This window comes from Dryobates pubescens, chromosome 30, assembly GCF_014839835.1.
Source record: "Dryobates pubescens isolate bDryPub1 chromosome 30, bDryPub1.pri, whole genome shotgun sequence".
Classification (NCBI taxonomy): domain Eukaryota; kingdom Metazoa; phylum Chordata; class Aves; order Piciformes; family Picidae; genus Dryobates; species Dryobates pubescens.
In genome coordinates this window covers 2,443,335-2,459,485 of record NC_071641.1, presented here as the reverse complement: position 1 = coordinate 2,459,485, position 16,151 = coordinate 2,443,335, and the positions used below count along the sequence as shown (strand labels likewise).

General features: G+C 39.9%; 1 protein-coding gene across 2 annotated transcripts in view; it reads left to right on the top strand.

Annotated features, from left to right (window-relative positions):
• CTNNA3 (catenin alpha 3) overlaps positions 1 to 6,465 on the top strand; it is a 307,748-nt gene extending 301,283 nt beyond the window's left edge. For both annotated transcript variants that reach the window (XM_054174672.1, XM_009907134.2), the window contains exons 17-18: positions 3,633 to 3,767; positions 6,138 to 6,465. In XM_054174672.1, the coding sequence (XP_054030647.1) occupies positions 3,633 to 3,767; positions 6,138 to 6,425 (423 nt within the window). In that variant the 3' untranslated portion in view covers positions 6,426 to 6,465. The remainder of the gene's footprint in view (positions 1 to 3,632; positions 3,768 to 6,137) is intronic.
• The last annotated feature ends 9,686 nt before the right edge of the window (positions 6,466 to 16,151 follow it).

The window sequence follows — 16,151 nt, the reverse complement described above, 5'->3', positions numbered from 1 at the left end:
ATCTATCAACAGAACAAGGGAGAATGGTTTTAAGCTGAGGGAGAGCAGGTTTCGACTGGATCTTAGGAAGAATTTCTTCAGTATGAGAGTGGTGAGACACTGGAACAGGTTGCCCAGGATGGTTGTGGATGCCTCCTTCCTGGGTGTGTTCAAAGCCATGTTGGATGAGGCCTTGAACAGCCAAGTTTAGTTGAGACGTGTCCCTGCCCATATGTTGGGGAGGTTGGAGTATATGATCTCTAAGGTCTCCTCCAACCTAAGCCATTCTAAATGACACATTTATATTTAGGCTAATGTGTGTGTGTGTGATTCTGCCCAGTATTAATCACCATGAAGACTGATCCAGATTCTAGAGAAATGCTGGTGACTTCATTAGAAAAGGGATGCAGTTAAAGTCTACCAAGAACAGTCTTGATTGCAGTCTGGATTTCCTGACAGATTGCTTGTCTTGATCTTTTGTGGCACTACTGCACCAATGGCTATTCCATTTGGATTGTGAATGTTGGTTTCACTGTGTTTTTTATGACTGCACAATTCATCAAACCACCTGTATCTAATAGGTAAAACTCACTTCATCTTTCTTCTGGATGAAAGTCAGTTCTGAACATGTTTTTGTGGCAAGCTCCTGTTAACACCCCACTGCCTTCAATATGTATGGGAAAGAAAATATCATAATTTGCCAAGATCTCTAGCTAAGACTGCGAGGCATTAAACTAGTAACCATCAATTGCCTGTGGGATGATTAAACTCAGAATTTATTAATTGTCCTTCTGTTGCAGCCTACTGTTTGGTTTCACTAATGAGCAAGTGTTGCTTGTAGCAGATGCTTCTGAGCAGTATGTAGAGGATTCCTTATGGAATTTCCTCCTTACAGAGTACATTTCTTTCTAACATCTGCTTGTGGATGATTGCTATATGCTATAAGGCATGAGGCTTGAATCTTTCTGTAGTACTCTATCCTTCTTAAAGTAGTATAGGATGTTATCTTCATCCCTGGAAATGTTTTTTCTCTGTATTGTGTTGGTCCCCAGCCTTGATCTTATCATCTTGTAAAGTTTCATGTGTAAAGTACATAAAGAGTTCATTTAGGCCAATGTCCTCTTGCTGACAGTAGTTAATGTATACAGAAGTCAGTGAGATAATGGCATGTTTCAGGATACTTCCACAAGTCTCCCAGCCTCTATTGGCCATTCAAGAATTTACTTCACCCAGCATACTTTTGATAACAGTTGCTACATTAAATAGTCCTTGATATTTTTTCATTAGTTTGTCCAATAACTTTTTTAACCCATGCAAGTTTGTGGTGTAACCAGTCTGCAACAAAGATTTCTGCAACTTAACACCACCATTTTAAGAGCCATCTCCTGATGTTCTGAACCAGTTATTTTTAATGACCTCTTGTATATGTACTGGATGACCAAATACCTGTTGGCATGAAAATCTTTTTCACATTTTTTATGTGCCTTGTGGTGTGCAAGGCAGGGGAAAGATGGACAACATCTACAGGGAGTAGTAAAGCTGTGGATACACAACAGAGTCATACTGGTCCACACAGCTTGGTGCAAACTTGCTGAGGGTGCCTCTATCTGACTGTCCATGTTGCTGACAATGATGTTAAATCGCACTGGTCCCAGTACCAACCCCTGAGGGATGCCACTCATCACTGGTGTCCATTTAGACATTGAGCTGTTCACTGCAGCTCTCTCAGTGTGGCCATCCAATTCCTTATCCAGCCAGTGGGCCACTCTTCAAGTTCATGCTTTTCCAATTTGGTGACCAGGATGTCATGTGGGACACTATCAAAGGCTTTACACAAGTCCATGTAGATTATATCAGTTGCTATTCCCTTATCACTAATGCCTACTAGCATTTGAATGCTAATGAGCGCTGAACCATACAACTATTATAACCTCAGAGTCCTGTTATGGAGTATCAGTTCCTTGATCTTTGATGTATATCACCTTCATCATTCCTAAAATGTTACACTTTCCTTCTTTAATGTTATATGAGGTAGTAAATGTGACTGGCTTGACAGTAGTATTATATAAGAGGACAGCATAATAAAGTTGAATTATTCTTGTCTCTGAACTTCTGTAATCAACATTGTCACTACTTGAAGTGACTAAGACAATCTATAGGCACCCTGCATGCTCCTTTCTTGAGTTTTTCTAATTGAAAGAGCCCACACATCATTGTATTTAGGAAAATAAACACTGGAGGAGCAAGATTTGCCTTCCAGGAAGTACACCCTGTCTTGATAGAATTGGTTCTGATGCTTAAAGGGATTACATTTGTGTGTGACTGGAAGGATGCATTTTTATTAATTAGCACTGAGTAAACAATAAGTATTCCAGACAGTCACTGAGAGAGCAGTATTGAAATGCTGATTTGTGCAGTTGTTAAATCAGTGTTGAGCAGGAAGAAACAAAGACATATTTCAGAATAGTTTTCTGTAATATGGTAGCACTTGGGAAACAGCACCCGTAAGAAAGACTGGATGTCAGGAAACTCTTTTATTGATTCATTGCTACCGAACTTACTATGTATTTATGAAGAATACAATCATCACCCCCTCATTCTGAACAAGCATCAGATTTTTTCAGCATAGGCAGCAGTTTAGGTAGAATATTTTAATGAACCAAGTGGAATTGGTGTTTTTTTCTGACTTCTGGCAGGTTTTGGATTTAAATCCATTGGCTGTAATTCACAAAGACCAAAAATTTTAATAGCCACACAAACCCATAGATGGTAGCTGCCACTGCATTTGGTGGGAATGTATCTTTGACTTTTGTCACAAGAAAGTGACCCTATTTATAATGTAAGTACAGCACGCAGGCTAAAAGTGTGTCTGAAAAACTGTAGGGATCTAATTCATCATGCTCACTTTTTACAGCTGTGGTAGCACATCAGGGACTTGCCATTCACCTTAAGATCCCTTTCTTCCTCCAGAGCAATGGAAAGCAGCTTTAGAATAAATCCATACCAAACCTTAGGTGTCTAGCCTGGTACTCACAGAGAAATACTTCCCCCTCCAAGTACTCCAAGCATTTTGGAAGCTTGCGGAAGTGAGGGTAGAAAGATGTTGTTTTCACAAAGAATTCCTGTGTTGTTAGAAGTATTGAAATGAGTGAATTGTTTGTAAGACAATTTCCTGTTCCTACTGATACAGTAGATCTGCAGATCTAGTTGAATAAGCTCCGGATGGAACACAAAAAACCCCCGTAAGGTCATATTATAGCAGTGCTCTGCATTTAGATTTACATTTGCCCTCATAATAATGCAGGTGTCTTCTTAAAAAGAAATTATCACCTGTTAGGGATGGAAGAGACAGTAATTATTCCACACCTTAAAGAATGTGGGTTTGAAATGATGCTAAGGCAAATGCAGAGGCATTAAATACACAGAAACTATGAAGACATTTAGGATTATTCTGAGCTTCTGCAATTACTTTGTAAAGAAGCTTGACAAAAGGAATGAAGTATTGAACCTGACACAGCTGCAGGGAAAAGTCAGGCAACACTTACATGCAGTTTGAATACCCTTTGATGAAGTATTGACCTGGGGTCTGAAACAAAATTTTGAATCAGCAGTTCCCAAAATGCCTTATTAATTGTTCTTTTCTTCATCTTCAGTGCCCAGACCAATCGTGCAAGCAGGATTTGTTGGCTTACCTAGAACAGATCAAGCTGTACTCCCATCAGCTCAAAATCTGCAGTCAAGTTAAAGCAGAAATCCAGAATCTAGGTGGAGAGCTCATCATGTCTGCTGTAAGTAGAAAAATGGTGTAAATTACTCTGTTTATCAAGGATCACAAGAAGAGTAGCAGGTCATGAAAAATAGAGTCCTCTATTAAAGCCTAAAGAGTAAGTTAGAGGAAAGAGTTAGAGGGATGAAGAGCAGAGGATATGATCTTCATCTATTACATATTTGTAGAGCCATAGATAAACAAACTGTCTTCTTGAAATAGAGTTAAATCTTGTGACCAGCATCTCTGGATGAAGCTATGGATGAGAAGGTGAAGTAGATATAAAAGGGCATTACATATTAATTAACCTTATGTCCTTCTACATAAGTGGTCAGCAATGCTGTGGCATAAAGGCATCTGTATCTTTGTCAGTGGACTCTCATCTATAGAAGCACTGGTCGCTACCAGCATAGCTCGGTTTGGGACTGATTCCTATGGCAACAGAGAGCATTATGCATATGCAGAAGTATGGTGCAATCCACACAGCTCATAGTCTATATCTGTATCAGTTCATCCTCTATATTACACTATATTCTAAGTTGTTTTTCATCTGTCCCCTTGACTTTGTCTTTCCTGTAACACTCCTGACAGCCCCAGCAAAAATGTTTTCTACTTAAAATTAACACCCCTGCTATATGATTAGTGTAGGTTAAAAAGGTCAATTTACCTGGGGCAGTTGAAATACATTGGGAAATATCCAGCTGGTAGACCTCCTAACTGCTTTCCTCAATTAATGGCCTTTTGACTTCAGGCTGAGGGAGGTTGTGGAGCCCAGTTCTCTAGAGACATTCAAAGCCCACCTGGATGTGTTCCTGTGTGACCTGCTCTATGTGATCCTGCAGTGGCAGGGGAGTTGGACTGGATGGTCTTTCAAGGTCTCTTCCAACCCTAACTTTCTGTGATACTGCCAAGGCATTCGATTATTTTACAAAATGTGATTGAAAATGAAGTTTCCAAACATCTCTTTTCCCCCCTGAACTCTGTTCTCATAAGTTTTCATTATTTAGTGGAGAATTTGTCCAGGTGCACACAGGGCTCATTAAGCAAGAGGAACACAAGTAATGGAAACAAGAGAGGCCATTTCAGCATAAGTATTGCCTAACATTCTGTGATTCTGTGAAATGAGGAAAGATACAGCAAGGGATGCTTTTCCTAAATCTTTTAATCAATTACTGTCATCATGAACACAGGAGGGAGGCTGAAACATTGTGTCTCCTTGGCAGGTGCCATAAAGAGCAAAAGTGAGAGTCACACAGAAATGGGAGAGCTTTAAGCTTGAGCTTGGTTGGTTTGCTTGTTTTGCCACTGAATCTTTATGTACCACTTGCTGCACATCGAAGACTTTGCAGCTACGTTTCTCTAAATGAAATGAACTTAAATGCTCAATGAATATTTTATCAGGCTTTCATTTACGCCAAGTTTCATTTAATCACTTTTCCTAGATACGACACCTTGAAGGGCCCGCTGAGTATCTCAGACAAAAGCATCAGAGTGAAGACAGTCCTTGAATACATTACATTTATAGAAGAAAAATAGATTTGCACCAAACTTTATAATGTTGTTGGCATTGAAGTATAAAACCAGCTGCTGTCTAGTGACGAAGGAAAGATTAAATGTATAGCCTGATTCTTACCATCTGTAGTACATGTCCAAGAACATCTTCTAAAAGCTTCTCCAAAATTCTGGATGCAGTTAATACCTTTCTTGTTTGTTTTTCTGCTTCACGACATCCATATTTTTTTTGTATAAAAGTAAGACTGCTGTGAGATGCATCCAGAAATCTGAGGGGGAATGTACACAGTAAGACACTTCAGATTACATGGATAGCCTAAAGGGCGGCATTAAGTAAGCCTCCCTTTATTTCACTGCCAGTCGAGAGATGCCAAGGACAAAGTAAAATTAATGGCATATGCTCCTGCCATACATCACCTACCCTTCACCACCACTATGGTAGCTGCAGCAATCATAATTTAAACAGCTGTAGTGGTTTCCACCGGGGGGGTACACAGCAGCTCTTTTCTTTAGGTTAAGTACTTGTTGTGTGTGTCTCAGGGCATCTTAAGTAACATGGCAGAGGTTCAGTTCCTCTAGCCTGGCAAGGGTGCAGTGGAATTCACCCAGCAGCAGTAACTGCAATGAGAGTGTGCAGACAAGCAGCATGAATTCAGGTTTAAGGAAAGAAGTTAACAACCAATATCTACATCACATTTATATTCTACCAGCAAAAATTTCTGTGTATCACTCTGATGAATATAATAATCAAAGACACCCAGGGAAAGCAAAGAAACTGAGGTCTGGCATGTTAGTCATGATAACCCTTGTTCATTCCTGAGTATATTGTGGTTAAAAGCTGACCAGCTTCCCAGGATAATGTTTCTGTTTCTTATAACAGCTGGATAGTGTCACCTCCCTAATTCAGGCGGCCAAAAATTTAATGAATGCTGTGGTGCAAACAGTGAAGATGTCTTATATTGCATCCACAAAGATTATCAGGATTCAGAGTCCTAGTGGCCCACGACACCCTGTTGTGATGTGGAGAATGAAAGCTCCAGAGAAGAAGCCCCTCATTAAAAGAGAGAAGCCAGAAGAAATCTATGCAGCTGTCAGAAAGGGTTCTGCAAAGAAGAGGATCCATCCTGTTCAAGTAATGAGTGAATTTAGAGGCAGAGAAGTAGTTTAATATTCTGATACTTCCTGTGTTCATATCTTGAATTTCTGATATTTCCTCCCATTTATTTAATATTTATATAAGTTTTTTTTTGTTTTTCTCTGAATGTGCAAGACAACACTTGCTGAAATTATTTGAAAACAATGTTGGGTTAATGAGCAGCACCTCATCAAAAGCACCTGTTCTCTTGCAGTAGCAAACTGTGGTGTCTTCATGCTGGCATGTTGTCAGCAGGGCAGTGTGAGCGATACATTACAGGACTGTGCTGTGTTTGGAAAGGAGGATGCAAAGTGCCAACCTGCCCCGAGACCTGGGCTTAGGTGCTTCTTCAGTGGGGATGAATGTGGCCAATACTAAACTGCAGGTATTTTATGCCATAGAGCATTTTAAGCATTGTCTTTATTGGGTCAGATCCTTTACTGGCATCATTATATTTTGATTGAATCAGCTGGCTTGCTTCATGCCAGCTGAGAGTCTGAGTCCTTACCTTTTATCTAGATCAAAAGGCTTAAACACCTTCCCTCATCCAAGGTGCAGCCTTGGAAATGGAAGTTTGAAAATGTTTTATGAAACACAAAAGGTGTGTTAACAACATGAACGTAATAATGTAGTTGAAGAGCACTGACTGCAACCTAAGCAGTAATGATAGCTCTCTTTAAAAGGTGTTTGAAACATTAACGTTAATTGTGTTCTGCTTCCTGCTCTGCTCTGGGAATCCTGGTAAATCTGCTGACTTACATTTGGAAGTTCAGAGAAATCAGCTACTAACAATAAAAAACTTCTCTAATCACTGCACAAAAGAACAACTATGAAATCCATCACTATTCTGAGATCAGGGTGTGACACACATGCACATGCCTTGAATTTTAGTAATTAGGAGATTTTTGCAAGGTAATTCATGATTTAAATTACTTTTCTGATGACACTAGAGTCCTAAATGCAGAGTTGTGCCAGTAAGCAACTTGCTAAATGGCTACACCATATCTCAAAGTATGTAATGAAATAACTGCTATTAGTCAGTGATCACCTACCGCTATGCTGCTTAAGAAAGTGAAAGAATAGTTTTCTACTTCTGTTTGAATCCAAAATCCACTTGGACTGATTTTTTTTTAAAGAGTCTAACTTCTCTTCCCTGTCATGTCACTAACTTTTCCCAGCTACATTTGTGATTCAAGCTGTCTTTGCCTGGCAATTAAATAGATCCTATGGTAAGTTTTTTTTATTGCTAGGGTGAAAGGGCTCCCTCAAAACCAGACCTTCATGATGCATCATAAACTGCCATTATGAGCTCCAGACTATATGCTGCTGCTCCATGCCCTTTATTGTGTTTTGCACAGCAGTTCACCTACCTAATGCAATGCAAGTAGCAAAAATAACCGTAAGTATTTTTTTTTGTTCTCAGGGGACCTCTGTTTCTAAGGTGATGACAGTGGAGCAATGTAATTTCTGGGCTGTTGGTTAAGAAACCACATGAAATCTGTAGTGACCGTAATTTTAACATTTTGCAGATAACTGTTCCACTTTCCTTACCTTTACTATATGTTAAATGAAAGAAAAGGAGAAATTTGGTCTTACTCTCCTCTCTGGGTTACACCTTCAATATAGGTCACCTTGACATCAAATGTTTGTAACTTAATGTCTTTTTTCCACATTATTAATAAAAAGCACGTACACCACTCAGAAAATGTCTTTTTGTGTTGTGGGTTTTATTTATTTAGTTATTTAATGTGTCTTCTTACTGGCCTCCAGCAGTGGTGAGCACCCAGTTCAAAAGCCTGCCAGGTGCGTTTATAGGAATGCCAGCCTTCTGGCGTGCTCTATTCAGCTGCTTTAAGTGAGAGGTTTCCCATCACTGCTGCCAATAAGTTCATCATTTGATATAATGCTCCTTCCTGCGGTGCTAGTCACTACCTTCTTACCTAGCCATTCTCAAGAGCCACTTTGGTATCAGCTTCCAATATTATTGCTATTATTTGGGCAGTTATTAGGAGAAAATTGACCTTCTAAATGAACAAGATCAGATAGATTGGCTGTTTTGTTGATAAAGCACATTAGTACAAGAGGACACATTCTTGCCCTTTTCATGAATCCCAAAGCTGTTGAATTTTGTCTTTTTTTGATAAACATCTTAGTTGTGTCACTGCTCTCACTGCTGATGTTTCCTCTATCATTTAGTGATTCTAACTTGCAACCAGCAGTTTCTGTCGCAGTAGATTGTGCTGAGAACAGTTTGCAGTTTGTCCCTACTACTTTCTTATTGCCTTGGCTTGGTGTCCTTTCTGGTAGTAACGAAAGCCCTCTCTCAGCTCTTGGGCCTTCAGGAAAATGCACAGGAGCAGGGCTCTTGTGCATAGTAAAAACTTCTGACACAGCTAATTGGCTTTATTTTTATTTTTGAAAAGGGCTGTGGGAAGCAGATGTGGCAGCCCTCTCTGCACTTAAACCAATGTACTTTTTCGCCCAACTTAACCTAGTGTCACTTGGGAAGCTCTGTGGCTGTTTATCTACTGAAGATGACTGAGAAGCCTGACATGATGCAGATCTGACGTTCCAGATGATTTTAAAAGGTCATCACATCTTTTGAAAAGATGTTTTGTGCTGTTTATTTCCCGTGGGTCCACAACTGAAGCATGTAAGTATAATGTATTTATACAGCAAATTCTTTAATGAGTTTTTGGAAGTCTTTACTACTAGTAGTAAAATTCTATGTGGTCATACCTGCTATTTTTGCTTCCAGGTATTATTCCTTGTGTACTGCTCTTGGTTACACTTTGGGGACTTGCCTGTATATTTGGATCAGAAAATAAGGAGATAAATAAACCCGCGCTCCCTCAAGTTGGATTAAAACCCAAACCAAAAAAAACCCCACCCTGCATTTAAAGAGACGGAGTGGGACTGGCATGTAGGTGTGCACAGGAAAGAAGTTGTGGTCCCTGGAGTGAAGGAAGAAGTGAGGGTGGTAAGCAAGGATGGTACATTTGGCAGAGGATGTGGAAGTTGTTGAAACTCTAGAGCCAAAAGGGCTTGCTGAAGTGGTGCTGGACATTCTGAACTTGTGCCTGAGAACACCACTTTGGATCCAGCAAGTGCAAGGTGCCTGTTTTCTTCCTCACAGCATTTGCAATCCCCTGAATCCCAATGGCTTTGAAAAGCACCATTCACCTCTCTCATCCTCCCAGGCCTTGCAAGCAGCCCTTGCCAGTCACTGGAGGCACATGTGACTCACCACAGCACTCTTCTGGGCTCCTGCCTCCATTCTTACTCTCTAGTCTCCTTTGTGTAACACTGAGGTAGCTCTGGCTGCACAGAACTGTTAATAAACCACTTCCTCTGTAGTAACCTGCTAAAAGCACTAAAGGGATGCTGGGAAGAAGATGCTAGCATACCAAAAGTAATGATCTGGTATTGTCCAACAGAGTGCTATTTAAGAGTATATTAGAGTAATTAATAATGAAAGACAAAGCAGACAATGATATGTACACTTCAGTTTTGTTTTCCCTGGGAGATCATGAGAACTTCTGACTCTGTCTCTTCAGATGCATAGTGGACTTGGGTTCTATTTGCAAACTACTTCTTATAGTAAGAAGAAAATGTAAAAATCTTCAGAGTTTTTTGTTGTATACCAAAAGTGGTATTGCTGCAATGAAAAATATCACCCTTCAGTTAACAAACCACAACTCTGTGAAAACTTCCTCAGGATTAAGAGAAACAAAATAAATCCAAACCAGAAATAGATTACAAATGCTTCAAAGCTTCTGTTGTCTACCATCAACAGGAGAAACTTGCAGCTATGGTCACAGTAATTGAAAGCTGAGGGGCTAATTTTTCTCTCCAGCATACAAGAAACAGTTTGGATGAAAGCTTGCAGTGCCAGAGATGGATCCAGCAATTTTATTTTTACAGAAAGACTATCATTCAAAAGAAGGTGTTCTCCAGGAAAGCAGAATTTCCCTGGAGTCAAAGATTTACAAGGATCATGGAAAACAACAGGAAGAAGCTCTTTCATGCCTTCCACACTCGCTATGAGTCAGTATAGTCCTCTCTTTTCCCTGTCCCAAACTTGTTCCTAATTGCAGATTACCTAAGCATAAATTATACATTGTTCACCCAGGTGCTGTTTCACAGCAAATTATTCCTGTACTGGAAGCCTTCCTAACAGTCACTTGTGCTCATTAACTGCTTCATATTACTTTTTTTTTTATTTGAGGTACTAAGGACCTAACTCAGCAAGCTGCAACCCACAAACCCTCAGCAATGTCTCAATGCTTGAATGGGCAGCAACCAGGAGAAGCAGGCAGCAAACCTTTCCTACTGCTACTTGTGTAAGTATTTTGTGTGCAAAAACATTGTGTGGTTTGTGCCATATTTCTCTGCCCTGTAGTGGCTGCTGCATGGTTGTTAATAAATAAGCCCCTCTCTAGAGGAAAGGAAAGGAGTCTAGAGGTGTAACTTTGTATGCAGATGGTACCTAGTCACCATTAAGATTCAAACTATCATGGCAGGCTACCTATTCAAGAACCAGCATCCAAGATCCTGCAGATTTGAGATGTGGCTGCTTCACTGCTTTCTGTGTTTTGTTCTTTACTGTCAGATGTGGGAATAGGTCTGGTTGGACTACCAACTTTTATTTTTGTTCACCATCTGACACATCCCAATCACACTGTGCAGGCTCTGTGTCTTTCAGAGGAGTCACAGTTCAGATGATAGTCAGGAATGTAATTGGGAGCGGGTGGCTCCACAGAGGGGTTTGGCTTGCTTGTCCGCAAAAAAGCAGGAGAGGAATCACTTACTCCTTTACACCAATTTCCTAGCATTATTTGTATGCAGTGACCCAAGTAATCCTGTTCCTTGTTGATTCACACTTTAATTTCCATCTGTCCTATTTTCATACAATTTTTATGTTTATGCTGTCCCTTACCATTATCTTCCTTGTTTTCTGTCCTGGACACTGCAACTTGTTTAAGCAAAAGGACAGCACACAGGTTTTCAGCATATCCACCTCTATTTCCCAAGATACTTTTTCACTTCTTCTCAAAACACTGCAAGAAAAAAGCAAGGAGAAATGGTGTGTGGCCAGCTCAGCAGCCAGGCTAAATCAGCACAGCTATTTCAAGTTCAATGATAAAATATCCCCTTGGCAGTAGTAACTGTAGTCCTTCCCCTGTAGCAGCTCTCCAAAACTGTTATCCCTCATTCAGGCTGCCTAAGACTGATCAGTCACCTTGAAGTTTTCTTTTGAACAGGTAGAAAGCAAGCCACCAGTAAAGAGATATGTTCCCCAAAAGAAAATATGTCTTCCTTGTCCTTTCCTCTTGCTGCAATTCAAACAACTTATCTTTATTTGGGCATGTTGGGGCCAACTTTAAAATACCAAAACACAAAGGTTACTATTGCAGCCATTCAAAGGGCAAAGAGCTTATTTGTGGTATGAGCTATAGGGGCTGGTAGGTGGTGATCACAAATCCCCAAGTACTCTGTTCTCATAATGCCTGGGCTAAAGACTCCATTAATTTTCTGCATCACCAACACCTGAGGACCAAAGCTGACAGCTAATAATACATGAGTCCAGTGTAATCCAAAGGAGTGCACAAACAAACCTTCCCATCACCGCCTAAAATATTAACAGCAGAATATAACAGATCCCAAAAGATGCATGAAAAGAAAGAATACACAGAAAACTCTTCCTAAGAGCCCTGACAATACTGTTTTGCAAAAATATTATGTTTCAGTTCCCAAGCAGCCAAACATTTATCCTTCTCACTACTAAATGAATTCTGAGGGTCTGAATGTGCTGAAAGAGATCCACATACTTTGTTTTTTCAGGTTATCAAAGGAGAGAAAGTGAGTTGCTCTTCCTGTGTTTTATCTTAAACTGTGCATTACATGGATGACATCCCCTAACCAAGGAAAAAGACAGTGTTAACTCTATGACCTATCTCTAAGTAACAAATACCCTAATGGGCTAACCTGCCAGAAGCAGGTGAGCTGGGACAGCAGTCAGATCACTCTGCAGTCAGTTTGATACTGATGTTATTTAAACAAGCCCAAAATTTATCTGAACTGTAACTTTACCTCTGGCATGAAAGCTCTCTCTCCCTCCTGTCAAAATCATGTGATGTCATCCTCCTGCCTGTGCCGTCCCGCTTCTTTAACCTTACAGAATCAGATCAAGTCTCCACATTTTTCTACACGCCTTCTTTCCCTTACACGTCGGTCTCCAGAAATAAATAACAGATCTATCGACCAAATTCTACCACAGCCTCAACCTTGTGGTAATAATTTATAACACTTCCTCCCTGGCAGTAACATTACAACTTCTTTTTCACCAAGTGGCAAGCTGTGTTAAATGCCCGGTGCAATGCTCAAACATTCTGATGTCTAAAGGGAGGATAAAAGAGGGACTAGTAGCAAAATGCTGAAGAATTAATGTATTCCAGAGAGAAAAGCTTACAGAAAACATGAAACTTTAGACTGCAAACACAGCAGGCTGTATGTGCAAAACAACATGATTTGTCAACAACAATAGGATTTCCTAGCTCAGGAAAAGTTTACCTTAGTTTTTTCAAAACTACTATCCTTAAACTTGTCTTCTCTGGGAACAGATGGCAAACCACATGTCATAAACCAAAACATAATTGTAAACAAGGGAGACAAAACCCCCAAGTTTTCTCCTTTAAAACCAGGAATTCTTCATTGGACTCCTGAAGCCACTGTATTGCAATCCCTTGTTAGAAAAGCTTGTCTGACATGGTCTCAAATAAATCAGCTGTCTCTCAAGAATTACATTCAAAAAGGCAATAATATCAGAAAGCCCTCAGCCACCGCTTACTTCCGAAGCTGAGTTTTAGGGACGCTGGTTTCAATATTCTGTGGCCACTGAAGTCTGCCTCTTCCCAGAAGCACAATCACCATTAGATTTTTATCATTTTTAATTCTTTCTGCCATTTTATTTGTCTTAGCCACATAGCTAAGGAGTGTAATGAAACACTTCAGCGCAATTCCAAGAAACATCTGGCATGGAAAAATGAGCCATTTCCTATTGCTCTCCATCAAAATGGTAACAGGTTGTAGGCAATGTTCCCAAGATCTTTTGTGCCAAGCAGTCTACTATGAGCAGATGCAGTTTATTTTATGAGATGAAAGATTTTCCTCTAGCAGACTTAGATACATTATAAACTTATCATGCTTCTCCAACACAAGTTTAGGAAGAGTATTTAATGTGAAAGATTTCAAAATGTTACTGGCTGCCTGAAGTGATCAGGAGAAGGAGAGGAAGAATGCCTCCTTCTGGGTTGTGTGAACATCCTATGGGGCAGAGATGTAGAATTTACAAAACAGAGCTTCCTTACAGCCACATTTGCACAATTCGGCCCAGGCAAGCCAGCATGGGCCAGCCACCCAAGAAAGCTGTCATCCTCCCAGCCTGCAGAGCAGCATGCTCTCCTTCATTGCAGGAGAGTAGAATGCAACAAGGGCTGGAACACCTCTGCTGTGAGGATAGGCTGAGGGAGATGGGGTTGTTCAGCCTAGAGAAGAGAAGGCTCCTGTAGGGACCTTAGAGTTGCCTTCCAAGACCTGAAGGGTTTCTACTGGAAGGCTGGAGAGAGACTTTTCATAAGAGTGTGTAGCAATAGGATAAGGGGGAATGGTTTTAAGCTGAAGGAGAGTAGGTCATTCTGGATCTTTTCATCAGTACAAGGGTGGTGGGACTCTGCAATAGGCTGCCCAGGGAGTCTGTGGATGCCTCCAGCCTGAAGGTGTTCAAGGCCAGGCTGGATGAGGCCTTGAGCAACCAAGTCTGTTTGAGAGGCATCTGTACCCATGGTTTGAGTGGGTGATCTCTGAGGTACCTTCCAACCTGAGCCATTCTATGATTCTGTGGATATAACAAGGATTTGTATTAAATGCATGTGGCAAAACAAAGCCAGGATTAATGTCTTCTGAGTCAAAATCAGGACACTTTTATTTTGTGTTTTGCTGGTCCACCTAGGCAAAAGGCCATGTCTTGCTTCCTCAGTAGTGGTGACTTTCTCTAGCATAGCATGCATTACTCAGAAGAACTGAGTAGGAACACCTAGACTGAAAGTGTACTATAACTGTATAAACTCCTGCACATTTAAATTGCTGTGTTAAATCTGTTTAGTAAACAAAATGCAAACAAAAGAACAAATTATTTGTATAAATCTTTTACCTGCAAGACTTCATCTGCACTGATAATATTATCATCCATGATTTTGTTATATTTTATTGAGGAAAATGGAAACATTTGAAGACTCAGATAAATGAATTGTTAAGCCAAGTCGAACTTCCTTCTTAAAAATAGTCACCATAGAGAGTACATTTTTGTAACAGAATGGGATGTAATAAAATTTGTAACATGAGGGATTGAAATCAATTCAACCCATTGATTTTTCTTCTAAAGATGCATTTTGTCTCAACATCTCTTTTAATTTTTTAACTATCTTGGTGAGATCTCTAAGTGCCATATTCAGAAGGCACCTGGCATCTCCAGAAGGCAAAAGAAATAGATTTTTGTAGTAGCATGGCAGTACAGCAGCAAACCTGCAGTTTTTATTCACTCAGTTTAAAACTGCTGGAGGAGAGAGGCATTCAAATGAATGTGTCATGTGTATGTGTGTGTGTTCTGTCCACATCCAGTGTTTTCAAGTTACTAAGGCTGTACTAGGAATAGCAAGGTTTTGAATTGAAGCTCCTTGTTTTTGTCAGGAATACAATGTATGAAACTCTTGTCTCAGTTGCTTACGTAGTGATTTAGGAAAGTCACTTGGTCTTTCCAAGAATTACTATAAAGCAACACAAGAGGTGTAATTATAAAATGGATGTAATTAACTTCTGTAAAGCAATTCAAAGCAAATGTAAGTAATTTATTTTGATATTGCAACCACTTTTTACTGGATGTTTTTATTCCATGTGTCAGCACCTTAAAATTTCATTTCTCCTGCCTTTATAGAGGAAACTCTTTTGTCCTCTGTAATTCTCCATGAGAGGAAGTATTCACCCCACCTTTGCCAGGATGCCTGAACTGTTGACTACTGTAAGTGCACACTATGAAATGGTATTATCCACCATGTTTGCTTTTGCAGCTCCCCCCATAATTAAACAAACTGTATTCAATAAACAGCACTGCAGAGCAATGAAATGCTCTTACAGTGAAGAGTAAATTCAGAACAATACAGAAGAATAGACTGCAACAGAAAAAAGGAAACCCTGGCCTGTTTTGAGGAAGGAGATGTCAGGAATTCAAAGTAATTGGTATTTAGAAAGAGATTTGAATTGGGTTGTTAAATATACTGAGGAAATGCCCTACAAGGATTCCCAACCTTCACCACTATAGTTAGCTAATAAAATATGCAGCAACACCAAAGCTAAAATGGAAGTTATTGCAACACAGAAGTGATTTAAGCTTAGAAAAAAATGCAGGTTTCTTAAGATCATAAAGAAATGGATAAAAAAAAAAAAAAGCAAACAGAACAAAAGAAAACCAAACTTGGCAAGTCACACAGAGGTAAATGCACGTAAGAAACTCCCCTAGGAAGCTGAAAATTTACGTGTCTTTGGGCCACTGGTGATTTGAATCATTCAAGCTAACTTCCTAGAGAAAACACTTGGAGCTCCTCTGCAGTATGAAGTGCAGGAACAGCTCATGGTGTAACTATGGTAATTAAAAAAAGAGGTAAGATGATTTATAATGGAACAGTTGGTTTCTCTACAGTGAGA